General features: G+C 40.5%; 1 protein-coding gene across 4 annotated transcripts in view; it reads left to right on the top strand.

Moving 5' to 3' along the window:
* The window catches only part of LOC122560172 (DNA (cytosine-5)-methyltransferase 3B), a 290151-nt gene that overhangs the window by 188429 nt on the left and 87019 nt on the right, over positions 1–14703 (top strand). For all 4 annotated transcript variants that reach the window (XR_015759555.1, XM_087994836.1, XM_043710531.2 and 1 more), the window contains one exon: positions 11227–11410. Coding sequence is in view for 3 of the 4 variants with exons in the window: in XM_087994836.1 (XP_087850962.1) it covers positions 11227–11410 (184 nt within the window). In the remaining variant the exon portion in view is untranslated. The remainder of the gene's footprint in view (positions 1–11226; positions 11411–14703) is intronic.

The following is a 14703-nucleotide window of genomic DNA, read 5'->3' as shown; positions in this document are numbered from 1 at the left end:
TGATCCTGGTCCTATTGGTTTAAATGGTACTGCTATTATGCAATTTTCGTATTATGTGGGATCACATGGGAATGGGACTTTTGCATTATATCAGAACAGGCTGTACTAAATTTGCTTTATCACTGAAAAATGATACTTTTTCTCCAAACATTTATCTTGCACTCCTCGGACAGTTCACAAAAAAATCTCAAAATAAAGGGAATAAGACATTTAAAGTGCACGAGAGGCAAGTGCTAATTGGACTGGAGTGAACTCCAGTTGCTAAAAGCATTATCAAGGAGAATTTATTAGTTAATAATAATTGACAGTTAACCGCTGAGCTATGTTCAAATTTTACCCAGGCAGTAATTAGTCAAGAAACTGTCTCAGAAATGAACTAAAGAATAACTGTTCCCTATTGTGTTGAATTGAACAGGTGCAGTTGTGTGTACATGTTCTTTCTGTCTGCAAAAGACAGGGTTCTGTGTATTAATATTTATAGCTGCCAATATGTGTAATTGCTCCATACTGTAAACCCAGTTGACAATCCTGGTGTAATTCTGCATAAGTTTTCACACACTTAGAGTACAAGGGAGTAATTTACAGGTAGGTGTTGAGGAACATGTCTGTTTCTCCTGCCCCAAATTGTTGCAAGAAAAATGCTTACCTGCAGGGTCCAGCAGTCCCAGCTTCCCTTTAGCTAACAGCTTTCCTGAGGCCTGGGAACCCTAGTCAGTGCAAGTTAAATCTGAAGTTGAGGGAATATCTGAAGCATGCAGTCTCATGGAAGGACTCTACCCCCATCCCACCATCAATCAAACCAGAAGTAATATAGACTCAGTGGGCTGAAGATCTTCTTTTGTACTATATGATTTAGTGGGCAGCTTTGAGGCAGCTTAGGACTGGTTTGAGAATTCTAATATTTTAATGTCCCACCCAGCCCATATCCACTTGCTTTTCCTGGTAAAGATTTATCTCTGTAAACATTCCTAAAATGGAAGAAGAAATCAAAGCCTTTCATCTTGCACCCATTAGGACAAGGATGCAAGAAACAGTCTTGAAAACTGGTGCACCAATTTGTACAATATGAAACGATGGTACCGATCGGTTGGGCAATCATTGACAAGGATGTGCACCAAGAACAGTCAACTGTCAAGTTTAGCTCTCAGATCAGGCAGGTAGACTCTGATAGGCCCAGGTGTTGCCCTGGGAATGCAGCAATGATTGGCAATCTCTATGGCCCTTTTGATTCCCATAAAGCTGATGTAATACATGTAAGGATTCCTTTTTGTCCACACAAAATCAGGTCCAATATATTAATAAACTTAGCTTCTAGCACGCAAAGGAATTATACTGCAAGCCCAAGTGGTGATCTTAAACTGGCTTGTCGTGTAATTCTTGGCATAGTCTGAATTATTTAATAACTGATTTCCAAAAGCAGAATTGTATCTAGTGGTGGGCATATTGCATGATGATTTGGAGATATCAGTGTTGGACTGGGGTGTACAAAGTTAAAAATCACACAACACCAGGTTAGAGTCCAACAGGTTTAATTGGAAGCACTAGCTTTCAGAGCACTGCTCCTTCATCAGGTGGTTGTGGAGGACACAGTTGTAAGACACAGAATTTATAGCAAAAATTTACAGTGTGATTTAACTGAAATTATACATTGAAAAATACCTTGATTGTTTGTTGAGTCTTTCATCTGTTCGAATACCATGATAGTTTCACTTCTTTCCTACGTAAATAAAAAAACCTTTTTTTAAAAGTTACATTCTCAGGTTAACTGTAACAATTGGTGTTAGCCAGACAATATGTTGAAGGTGTTAGCCCCCTGTGTTCCCTGTCTGTGCCATAATGTTTTGACTGATTCTCATCTAAAAAGTGAGATAACAGTCTTACATGAATTCATGCAGTTTTTAAGCAAAGTACAATGTAACTCTGCAAGTTACCCCATAAACGTATACGAATATGTGTGCGGATGGTGTGTGGGTCTTTGTGTGTGTGTATATCTGTCTGGGGTGGGGGGTTGTGAGTGTATATGTGTGTGAGTGTAGAGTGTCTAAGGGGTGTGTGTGTGTGTGAGTCTGGGGTGGGGGGCGTTGTGAGTGTCTGTGAGAGAGAGTGTATATGTGTGTGTGTGTGTATAGAGTGGTCTAAGTCTGTGAGAGGATGCATGTGGGAGTGTGTGTAGAGTGTGTATGGTACAATGGTGGTCACCTGTAGTGTGACATGAACCCAAGGTCCCGGTTGAGGCCTCCCTGTGGACACGGAACTTAGCTATCAGCCTCTGCTGGGCCACTTTTCGCTGCTGCCTGTCCCGAAGTCCGCCTTGGAGGATGGTCACCCGAAGGTCCGAGGTCGAATGTCCTGGACCGCTGAAGTGTTCTGTCTGTTGATTGTTGTGTGGTGCAGGAGGACCTCAACTGGGACCAGGGGTTCATGTCACACTACAGGTGACCACCACTGCACTATACACACACACACACATGGACACACACACACACACACACGGACACAGGTATACACAGACACGCACACAGACATATATACTCTCTCTCACACTCACAACCCCCACCCCAGACACACACACACACACACTCCCACATGCACCCCACACCGGCTTAGACACTCTACACTCACATACACACACATACACTCTCTCTCTCTCTCACTCAACCCCAGGCACACACACACGCACAAAGACCCACATGCACACATATACATACATGTTTGTGGGGTGAATTTGTACTTGCAGAGTTACATTGTACTTTGCTCAAAAACTGCATGAATTCACGTAAGACTGTTATTTCACTTTTTAGATAAGAATCAGTCTAAATATTATGGCACAGACAGGGAATACCTTCAACATGTTGTCTGGCTAACACCAATTGTTACAGTTAACTTGAGAATGTAACTTTTTAAAACAAAATTTTGTGATTTACACATGAAAGAAGTGAAACTATCATGGTATTCGAACAGATGAAAGACTCAACAAACAATCAAGGTATTTTTTTCAATGTATAATTTCAGTTACATCACACTGTAAACTTTTGCTATAAATTCTGTGTCTTACAATTGTGTACTCCACAACCACCTGATGAAGGAGTGGCGCTCCGAAAACTAGTGCTTCCAAATAAACCTGTTGGACTATAACCTGGTGTTGTGATTTTTAATATTGTATTGAAACTTCCAAGTCTTGCAGGGCCAATTCAGCATGATCAGCATGCTGCTAGCTGTGAGTGATCATTGGAAGATGTTGTTTGATATGGTCTGCAGTTGTTGTGATGTTCTGCCACATATATGGCATGGAACCAGCACTAAAAAACTCATGGATCACATTAGTCTTTTGTGTTGTAGACTGGACAGCAAAATCTTCTTAGTAGAGTAAACTACACAGTTTTACTGCAACAAAGCAGCATGAGGTAACTAGCTTCACCTGTTTTGATGCACCATTCCCTTGCAGGGTCGTTTGAGGTAAACTGTCCATTGTTCAGGGTCCAAAGCGGTGGCCATATGCCCTGGCAGAAATTTTTGCAATTTACAGTGAGTGATGACTTAATCAGTATCGACATTATCATGAAGAATTGTTTTGATCTGCCCTACCTCAACATTAGAGTGCAAGAGCTTCTATTACTAGTCTCTTTTTAGCATTGTTTAAGTTTTGTACTACCAAGCAATTCTCTTTTGTGTCTCTGAACTACTGATTCTTAAATTTGTGACTTTTCTTGCATTATCTTACTGAAATTGAGCAGGAAAGCATTGGAAAATGGGGTTGGGCAGGGGGTCTTAAGCATAAAGGACATAGATACATAGAAGATAGGTTCTGCCACTCAATATGTTCATGGCTGATCATCCAACTCACTAATACCTTATTCCTGATTACTCCCCAGAAACTTTTATCCCTTTAGCCCTAAGAAATATATCTAACTCCTTGGAAACAATCATATGTTTTGGCACAAAAACAGAAATTGTTGGAGAAACACAGTAAATCTGCCAGCATCTGTGGGGAGAAAACTGAGTTAATGTTTTGAATCCAGTGACTTCGTTAGAACTCCCATCGGCTTGGAAAAAGTATTTATGTTGAAGATGAGTGGGGGAGAGGTGAGCAGACAGGTGGAAATGGAGCCCAGAGGGAAGGAGATATGAAAGAGATGCCAGACAAGGGGATTTTTGATAGGCTAGTACAAAAGAGAAACTGAAAAAGTCATAATGAGAGCTGAGAGCAGGAGAGAATGGGTGGACAAACCATGTCATTTGATAATAGGACAAAGCGTGGGCAAGAATGGGTTGGCTATGCTGAAAGCAACCCATGTCATTAGAGAACTAAGATGTGGGGGTGGGGAACAAAAAAACAGAAGAATGTAATCAAGCCTTGAAGTTATTGAACTCAAGCATGAGGCCTAAAGACTGAATGGTGCATAAGCAGAAAATGAGATACTCTTCTTCCAGCTTACGCTGAGGTTCAGTGGAGGATTGTAACTTGGTGATGTGTTGAAATGGCAAGCAATTGGAAGCTTGGGGTTGTTTTACAGACAGAACATAGGTGTTTTGCAAAGCTGTCATCCAGTCTGCAAACTGTCTCCAGGATGTAGAATAGATCATTTTGAGCAGTGAATATAATAGACTAGATTGAGTGAAGTGCAGATAATTTGCTCCTTCAATTGCAAGGTATGTTTGGGGCTTTGGACTGTGAGCAGGGAGGAAGTAAATGGGCCCTTCTGCACTTGCACGGGAAGGTGGCATGGGAGTATTGGGAGATGCTGGGAGTGGAGGAGGTGTGGACCAGGGTGGCCTGGAGGGAACAGTCCCAGCAGAAGACTGACAAGGGAAGGTGGTGGCAGCCTGCTAGATGTGACAGAAAAAGATGTGAAGGCTGGGGTGGGGTGGTAAGTGAGGACCAAGAACAAAGAACAATACAGCACAGGAACAGGCCCTTCAGTCCTCCAAGCTTACATTGACACATTTTGCCCTGCCATATTAGAACAGTCTTCGCTTACAGGATCCATATCCCTCTATTCCCTTCCTATTCATGTATTTGTCCTGAATACTCCTATTGAGTCTGCTCCCACCACCTCCTTTCGCAACATGTTCCATGCACTCACCACCCTTTGTGTGAAAGCTTGTCTCGCACGTCTCTTTTAAACCCCCTGCCTCCTGTACCTTGAACCAGTGTCCCCTCGTAATTGACCCCTCCACCCTGGGTGAAAAAAACCTCTTACTTTCCACTCCATCCATGCCACTCGCAATCCTACAAACTTTTATTAGGTTGCCCCTCAACCTCCTGCAAAAGTGAAAGCAAACCCAGTCTGCCAACTTTTCATCATAGCTAAAATCTCCCATACTCGGCACCATCCTGGTAAACCTTTGCTGTACCCTCTCCAAAGCATCCACATCCTTCTGTTCGTGTGGTGACCAGAACTGTACTGGGGGGAATCCTATACTGATCAGGAGGAATCTATCATTGATCTCTGCATTCATCTTTACCCACTCCCATTTTCAGCATAAATACCACTTTTCCCCAGCTGTTTCATGCTCTGATGAAGCATCCATAAGATATAGGAGCAGAATTAAGCCATTTGGCCAGAGACCCTACTCTGCCATTCGAACATGTTTCTCAAACCCATTCTCCTGCTTTCTACCCATAACCTTTGATCCATTTACTAATCAAGAACTTATTTATGTCTGTCTTAAAGTCATTGAATGACTTGGCCTTCACAGCCAAGTGTGGAAATGAGTCCCACAGATTCACCATTCTCTAGGTAAAGAAATTCCTCCTTATTTCAGTCTTAATGGGTGGTCCCTTCACTCTGAGTATATGCCCTCAGGTCCTAGTTTCTCCTACTAGAGGAAGCATCTTCTCCATGACCACTCTGTCCAAGCCTCCTCAGTATTCTATATGTTTCAATCTGATCCCCCCTCCTCCTTCCAAACTAGTGAGTTATAGATGCAGAAACCTCAACTGCTCTCACATGACAAGTCTTCATCCTAGGGATCATTCTTGTGAACCTCTTCACGATCCCCTTGTGAGGGAAATATGAAAGAGATAGCCCTCTGGAAATGAATGCTAATACTGCATGTACCTTCTTAACTGTCAACTGAACCTGCATAACTTTAAGAGAATGATGACCTTGCACTTCTAAATCCCCTTTGTGCTTCAGATTTCTGAAGCCTTTCCCATTTAGAAAATATTCTATTCTTCCTTCTAAAGTTCATAATCTCACACTTTCCCACTGTATTCCATCTGCTACTTCTTTGTGCACTCCCCTTGCCTGTACAAGACCTCTGCAGCCTCCCCGCTTCATCAACATTACCTGTTCCTCCACCTATTTTTGTGTCATTGGCAAACTTAGCAACAATGCTCTTAGTTCCTTGTTCCAGTATAACGTGAATAGTTGCCATTCCTGAAAAATACACTGTTTATCCCAGCTCCAACTGTTTCTGCCTATTGTGTTCTGTCTAGAATAGCTGAGTACCCTTCAAGTCAGTTATGTGAAATTTCAACAAGATGAAATAATTGTCCCTTTATTTGGCTTATTGCTAACAAATGCACAAAGTAAATTCCATAATTTATTTCCTGTCAGCATTTAATTCATTTCCTCACTGTTAGTCTTCACTGCATTTTTTGCTTATTTTTACAGCAAGATACATGATAGATCACACTGTTACATTCAAAGAGGCTAACTAAGGGAAAAAAAATGAAAGATTGGCCCTCACTACCACAAGTGCCTTACTGAAATGAGCAGAGATTGTCAGGAACATATGGGGTAGGGCTCTCAGTTGCTGAGAGCTGAGTGTATTTATCCACTTGCCTGCATTCAGATTTTATTCTGTTTATACACACTGGTCTTAACAAAATCCTTGCCATGGGACTCTTTCAGGATGTATTTGATGTTTTCTTTTATTTTTGCACCCATAATCATTCTCTTTGAACAATTTCAAAGAATAAGATATATCCCTAAAGTTGATAAGCATTCATTGTTATTAATCATTAACATAATTGGAAGGATTTATTGAACTAATAAGCATAAATATATTCCGAGAAACTTAAACATTTAACGTTGCACCTGCATTTTTCTTAACCTAAGATTCATCTGCTGCCCATGAGCTTCTCTTGCTCTTTACTTTTAATAATGTAAAGGTGTGGTCACCTGGTGATGTCTCTGTTTCCCATGATCCAAGCTAAATAAATAATGATTTAAAAACAAGTTCAATCTATAGTCAGCATTTATTCTGCCAGTAAAACCCTTCTACCATGCCAAATCCACCTTTTCAACTCCACACTTTCCACATTGCATGGAATAAAGGAACTATTTTATGCCCAAACGGTTGCTTAAATTCAGCATTTTTTCGTAAGAAGACTTTGTACATGATTACTTGCCTTTTTGTCAAATGTGTGCATTTACTCTTGAGTAGAATATGTCTCAGCTGCCAGCTCTACAGTTGATATGATTCCAACATAGAGTGATGGTATTTTCAAAAGTCAAAGTTGGATCATGTTGACCATCTCCCAGTAATTCTGAATTTTATATGAAGGAGGTGTGAACATAAGAATGTGCCCCGCTCCAGTGTATTACTGAACTTTTTATTTCCATCCCCCTAACTGAAAGTTTTTCCCTAGACCTTGAGAGCTGAGCCACCTGTTTGCTGCACAATCTCCACTGTCAGTGAGCTCACAGGTGTAATCTGTCAACACCATGTCCCAGAAAATGGCCCATTCGGATACTATAAGTGCTCCTGGAGTGGAAGGCTAACTGAGGGATCTCGCTTGGGTCAGCTGACAATCATCCTGGGCTGTCTGTTCAGTATCTTTACCAGTTACTTTATTATTTTGCTGCTGCCTTGTTACCATTGACATATTTTAAAAGTTGTCAAAAATCAGAAATGCTGCAAACTGGTTTTGAATGATTTTGAGGAAATTGTCAGGCCAACAGGATATTTAATAAGATTCCAGATGTGTCCTGGCAATATATGGATATATGGACAGAGCGTTGGAGGGATACAGGATAGCCAGGAGGGAGCTGAAGAAAGGGATTAGGAGAGCTAAGACAGGGCATGAAAAATCTTTGGCGGGTAGGATCAAGGATAACCCCAAGGCCTTTTATGCGTATGTGAGAAATATGAGAATAGCGAGAACGAGGGTAGGCCCAATCAAGGACAGTAGTGAGAGACTGTGTATTGAGTTGGAAGAGATAGGAGAGGTCTTGAATGAGTACTTTTCTTCAGTATTTACAAATGAGAGGGACCGTATTGTTGAAGAGGAGAGTGTGAAATGGACTGGTAAGCTAGAGGAGATACTTGTTAGGAAGGAAGATGTGTTGGGCATTTTGAACAACTTGAGGATAGACAAGTCCCACAGGCCTGACGGGATATATCCTAGGATTATGTGGGAAGCAAGAGAGGAAATTGCAGAGCCGTTGGCAATGATCTTTTCGTCTTCACTGTCAACGGGAGTGGTACCAGGGGACTGGAGAGTGGTGAATGTTGTGCCCCTCTTCAATAAAGGGAATAGGGATAACCCCGGGAATTACAGGCCAGTTGGTCTTACTTCGGTGGTAGGCAAAGTAATGGAAAGGGTACTGAGGGATAGGATTTATGAGTATCTGGAAAAACACTGCTTGATTAGGGACAGCCAGCACGGATTTGTGAGGGGTAGGTCTTGCCTTACAAGTCTTATTGAATTCTTTGAGGAGGTGACCAAGCATTGGATGAGGGTAGAGCAGTGGATGTAGTGTACATGGATTTTAGTAAGGCATTTGATAAGGTTCCCCATGGTAGGCTTATGCGGAAAGTCAGGAGGCATGGGATAGTGGGAAATTTGGCTAGTTGGGTAGAGGACTGGCTAACCTGTCGAAGTCAGAGAGTGGTGGTAGATGGTAAATATTCAGCCTGGAGCCCAGTTACAAGTGGAGTTCCGCAGGGATCAGTTTTGGGTCCTCTGCTATTTGTAATGTTTATTAATGACTTGGAAGAGGGAGTCGAAGGGTGGGTCAGTAAATTTGCAGACGATACAAAGATTGGTGGAGTTGTGGATAGTGAGGAGGGCTGTTGTCAGCTGCAAAGGGACTTAGATATGATGCAGAGCTCAGCTGAGGAGTGGCAGATGGAGTTCAACCCTGTCAAGTGTGAGGTTGTCCATTTTGGAAGGACAAATAAGAATGCGGAATACAGGGTTAACGGTAGGGTTCTTAGTAAGGTGGAGGAGCAGAGGGATCTTGGGGTCTATGTTCATAGCTCTTTGAAAGTTGCCACTCAGGTGGATAGAGCTTGTAAGAAGGCCTATGGTGTATTAGCGTTCATTAGCAGAGGGATTGAATTCAAGAGTCGTGAGGTGATGTTGCAGCTGTACAGGACTTTGGTAAGGCCACATTTGGAGTACTGTGTGCAGTTTTGGTCGCCTCATTTTAGGAAAGATGTGGAAGCTTTGGAGGGGGTGCAGAGGAGATTTACCAGGATGTTGCCTGGAATGGAGAATATGTCGGTATGAGGATAGGTTGAGAATGCTAGGCCTTTTCTCATTGGAACGGCGAAGGATGAGGGGTGACTTGATAGAGGTTTATAAGATGATCAGGGGAATAGATAGAGTAGATAGTCAGGGACTTTTTCCCCGGGTACAACAGAGTGTTACGAGGGGACATAAATTTAAGATGAAGGGTGGAAGATATAGGGGGGATGTCAGGGGTAGGTTCTTTACCCAGGGAGTGGTGGGAGCATGGAATGCGCTGCCTGTGGGAGTGGCAGAGTCAGAATCATTGGTGATCTTTAAGCGGCAATTGGATAGGTACATGGATAGGTGCTTAAGCTAGGACAAATGTTCAACACAACATCATGGGCCGAAGGGCCTGTTCTGTGCTGTATTGTTCTATGTTCTATGGTTACCATATTTTTGCCTTTGAATTATTCCTTCTGGATGTCTGTTGTTGTCCGCTTCGGGGTCATGATTGGCAATGGAGCAGGCAGCCATCCACAGTCTTTCCAAGTACAGTCTTAATTGGGATTGTGGTAGGAATTTGGCAGGGTCACCACTTGTCAAAGAGCCCTTCTGCATAAATACCCCACCCCTAACTTTACCTGAAGTGAGAGCACAGGATTCTGACCTTGGAAAAATTTACTGTATTAAAGGTGCTATGGAAATGCACATTGTTCTACCTTTACCTTTTCTTACTGTAGCTGTTTATTTCCATTCTGTACCTTCAGAGATTTTCTGTCTTTCTGACGTAAGAAGAGCATTCTTGGCTCCTATTGGCACTGTCATTCAATTGATTTTCTCTCAGCCTGATATGTTCCCATAAACCTTGTCCAAAACCTCACCCAGTTTATGTAGAAATGTACACAGTAACATCGTGTGACTCATATTTTAGGTCTGACTCCCTGTGTGGGAAGTGACTCATCTTCACTTGTCCAGCCATGACTCTTAAATTATTCTTTGCAGAATCACTTCATACCACCTTTTGTTTGTTTTAATGTCAATAGAATTGATTTGTTGAAGGACCAATACTTCGGATATATAAATATTAAACTGACTGATTGGCTTGGTCATGATTCATAAACAGAAGTTTCAGTATAAGAGTGTTCTCACATCTTGCATTGCTCTCTGTTAAGAGCTTTACCATTTCTATGGCACATTCCAAGACCATTCATCTACTGGGAGAAGTACTTGTGGATTATATACAAATGCATTTTCACTAAAGGACTCCTGGGTGGAAAAAAGTCCTTAATAAAATATTTTTTATACAGTTTTGTGCCAGATGTCACACTCCATTCGTGCAAGGCAATGACCAATTCGAGCGAGCTACCAAATGTTAATTACATTCACATCCCATCACAAATAATCTTTTCAATGGAATAATTTCGAATTGTATGAAGAGAATATTTTAATTGAATATTTTAATTTCTGACAGTGTCTAATTAGTACTTGACAATAACTTGTGAGACATTTCCTTTTTTTTGGCCCTCATGTTTCACTTGTCAAGGAGCCAGCTTGATGAAGCTGCTGTGCGTTGGTCAATATCCCAGAAGATGTTCTTGAGCAATTCAAGAAAACTCCCAAGTAATCCAACTCAAAAATCACTCTCAGGGAATTTTGAGTTAAAGTCATTTTTTTTACTTTATATTTAGTGTTACTGTATACAATTGCACATGTCAGGTAAACCTTGGTATAATTATTTCAGGATTTTATAACACAATCCTATTGTCAAGATATGAAGTTAACATTACTCAAATGGTTCCTATTGTATTTGCCTGTAGATGCTTCTGTGTGGACTGCATAGATATCCTCGTGGGGCCAGGTGCATCTGAAGAAGCCAAGGTACAAGACCCTTGGAGATGTTACATGTGTCTTCCAAATGAAAGTTATGGAGTACTGAGAAGGCGCAGAGACTGGACCATAAAACTCCAAGAGTTTTTTGCCAGTGATAATGGTCAAGAGTATGTAAGTAGTACAGCTTTTTTGGTTAATTTGTGGGATGTGGCACTTATTACTCATTTTCTTACTGCACTCAAGAACGTGGTGATGAGTTACCTCCTTACACTGCTATAGTAGTGTAGCAAAGGTGTTCCCATAGTTCTGGTAAAGAAGTTTCTGGATTTTGACCCAGTGACGATAAAAGAAAGGTCATGTATTTGAAGATATTGGTGTTCTCAAACATTTGTTGTTTTTGACCTTGCAATACATTTATGCATACTGCACCCTGCAGATATGGTGCACTGCTGGTGGAGGAAGTGAAGGTTTCAGGTAACAGTTGAAGTGCCAATCAAGTAAGCTGTTTTGAAACAATGGTGTAGAGCTTCTTCACTACGAATAGGGTATACTTCAGGCAAGGGGAGGTTATGATCTTTTATTTTGCAAATGGTAAAAAGGCTTTGGAAAGTCAGGACATGAGTCATGCTGCAGAATAAGTGGTCTCTAATTGTGCATTTAACTACAATCTTTGTTACTGGATCCAGTTAAGTTTCTGGTCAATATTAACCCCACAGAATTTTAATTTTTGGGGAGTCAGCAGTGGCTATGCTGTCAGTGTCAAGAGGAGGCCTTGCACTACTGAAGTGTGAATGCTACTTGCCATTTATCACCCCAAGCCTGAATGGTTGCTGCATGTGGTCATGGACTGCTTCTTTATCTGAGGAGATGTAAATGGAACTAAATACTTGTACAATCATCAATAAATAACTCCACACTTGGCCTGATGATGGAGGGAAGCTGATTGGCAAAGCAGGTGAAGATAGATCTGTCTGGGACACTGAGCTGAGGAATTTCTTCAGTAATGTCCTGGGTCTAAGATGATTGATTTTTAAATCCACAATCATCTTCCTTTCTATTTGATATGATTCTCAGCAATGTAAACCAACCCATTCCCTCCATTCCCATCTTTCGATACCTATTGACTTCCCTTTTACTAACACTCAATTATGTCTTAGTATCAAAAAGAAATCAAGGGGAAGCTTGTGAATTTTGAAAGATGAAATTGCTTGTGTTGATTTGTGTAATCATTTTGTAAAATGCATTAATAATTTTATAAATTTCATTGTAATACTTCACATGGAAAAATTAATCATTTTTCACATAACAATAAAAATATTGTTAATTTGTTGTATAAACATCTAACATTCTAGTATCAAATTGTTTTGTCCTGTTTAAAAATAATTTAAACAAGTCCTGCCTCTATGAAAATAACTGAGGAATTTAATACCAATTGTTATGTAGGATAAGCAGTTTTCTATTGAGTGCAGGCAATTTACATTGCACAAATGATAACCTCTTTTAATAGGTAATAATTGATAGACCTGAAGAACAGCCAGGCAACCCAAGTTCAAGTCTCACCTACACTAAATGAGTGTAATCAAATCTCCAAACAGGTTGATTAGAAAATATTAAAGCAAAACTGTGCTTCCAACAAGTGGTGCAGTGGTAATGTTCCTACCTCTGGACCAGGAGTCTTACCAAAATATGGTATTTATTTGTTAAACACTACTAATTATTTACCCATTCTGTATTATTTATATTCTTTTGTAATTTGTTGCGGTTCCCTTATGTGTAAAATTAGAAATGTGTTTTAATTTAAAAATATAAATTATTATGTAAATTGTGGTCTGAGGTGGTTCCATACTGATGTATGTGGAACACTATTTCCAATTGCTGTCATTCTGAATAAAAACCCTCCTGTTCTCTTCTTTATATCATGGAGAGAACAATCCACCCTGCCACTTGGTGTCAATGACACATTCTTTGACATTTTATTTTAGTATTATTATGGGGCACTTTATTGCAAGCTATTTGAAAATCCAGGTAAGTTGCATTTAATGCATTAGTCTATTCTTTCTATTCCCTCCTGAGAACATTCCATAAGTTTGGTCAAGCATATTTTTTTCTTTTTGAAATCTGTCAACTATTTTTTTTTCTTATTTTTAGATGTTCTTCCATTCTCTCATTTCGTAAAGATTCCTTGACTTTTACTCTGACTGATGTTAAGCTGATTGACTGTTTTCTCGGCATGCGCTGTCCCCCTTCTTAAATACATAGATTATATTTAGCTACCTGTTAATCCTCTGGCACTGCACCTTCTTGTAATAAACTAAATATTAATAGTAATGCATCTGCATTAACCTAGATTCTCTTAAAATATGGGAATGCCCCCATTTGGACGAGAACTTCTGTCTTCTTGAGTTTGTCCATTTTGTACAATACAACCTTTTATTTTAAAAATTTATATGCACTTATCTCATTAGAGATTTCATCATTAATTGCCATGTTCACCAATTTTATCTTCTTTGTAAATACTGAAACAAAAATATTTAATATTTCTGTCACTTCTCTATCAATACCTTATCATATTTAGCCCTCAGTGGCATTTTCCCATCGTAGACATTTTTTAATTGAAATGCCTGTAAAATATTTTACTAATTTGTTTTATTGTAGTGATTGGGACCAGGTGGACCTCATTGACTATGAGGTTTTTGATTGGGGTTGTTAACCTGGGCTAATCAGAAAAGCCTTGGCTGGCCAATATAACCAGGAGATTAGAATCACTACAGTTGAGGACTGACTCTGAGCTGGCTGGCCACAGCTAGTGTATTTTGCCCTAGTAAAGAAAGGGTGGCTTGGTGATGGGGCCCAGCCTCTGGGCAGTTATTTCAGTGGCAACAGGAGAAAATAAGATGTGTCTGAAGAACATTCGCTTGCAACTACTATCTTGCATTTTTGGCATCATGCCTCTATCTCAGAAGCTTGACTCATGTGACTCTGCTGTCGAAGACTGGGCCCAGTATGTGGAAAGAATGTGATATTTTATCCAGGCAAATTACTTTGGGGCAGATGAAAAGCAATGAGTAATCCTTCAGATTGTGTTTGGACCTGCAGCATTCTCGGTTATGAGGGGCTAAACTTTCCCAGAGGCACTAGACATTAAAATTCTCAAGAGTTCAAGGGAATCTATATCAGGATTTTTGACAAGATAACAATGACTGATAGAGGCATGTGATTTTGGATTGATGCTGAATGAGATGCTGATAGACCATTTGGTATGTGTTATTAATGACTTAACCATGCAGAAGCGTCTACTAGCTGAAGCCCAACTGGATTTCAGACAGGCACTGTAGCTGGCCTTGTCAATAGAAAATGTGGCAAGTGGAACATGACAGAGGGTGGTGGTGGAGGGTTGTTTTTCAGACTGGAGGCCTGTGACCAGTGGAGTGCCACAAGGATTAATGCTGGACCCTCTTTTTGTC

This window comes from Chiloscyllium plagiosum, unplaced genomic scaffold (assembly GCF_037043375.1).
Source record: "Chiloscyllium plagiosum isolate Xiang-an unplaced genomic scaffold, Cpla_swu_hap1 HiC_scaffold_15, whole genome shotgun sequence".
Taxonomy (NCBI): Eukaryota; Metazoa; Chordata; class Chondrichthyes; order Orectolobiformes; family Hemiscylliidae; genus Chiloscyllium; species Chiloscyllium plagiosum.
The sequence above is the reverse complement of the archived record's forward strand: the minus strand, read 5'-3'. Positions and strand labels throughout refer to the sequence as shown.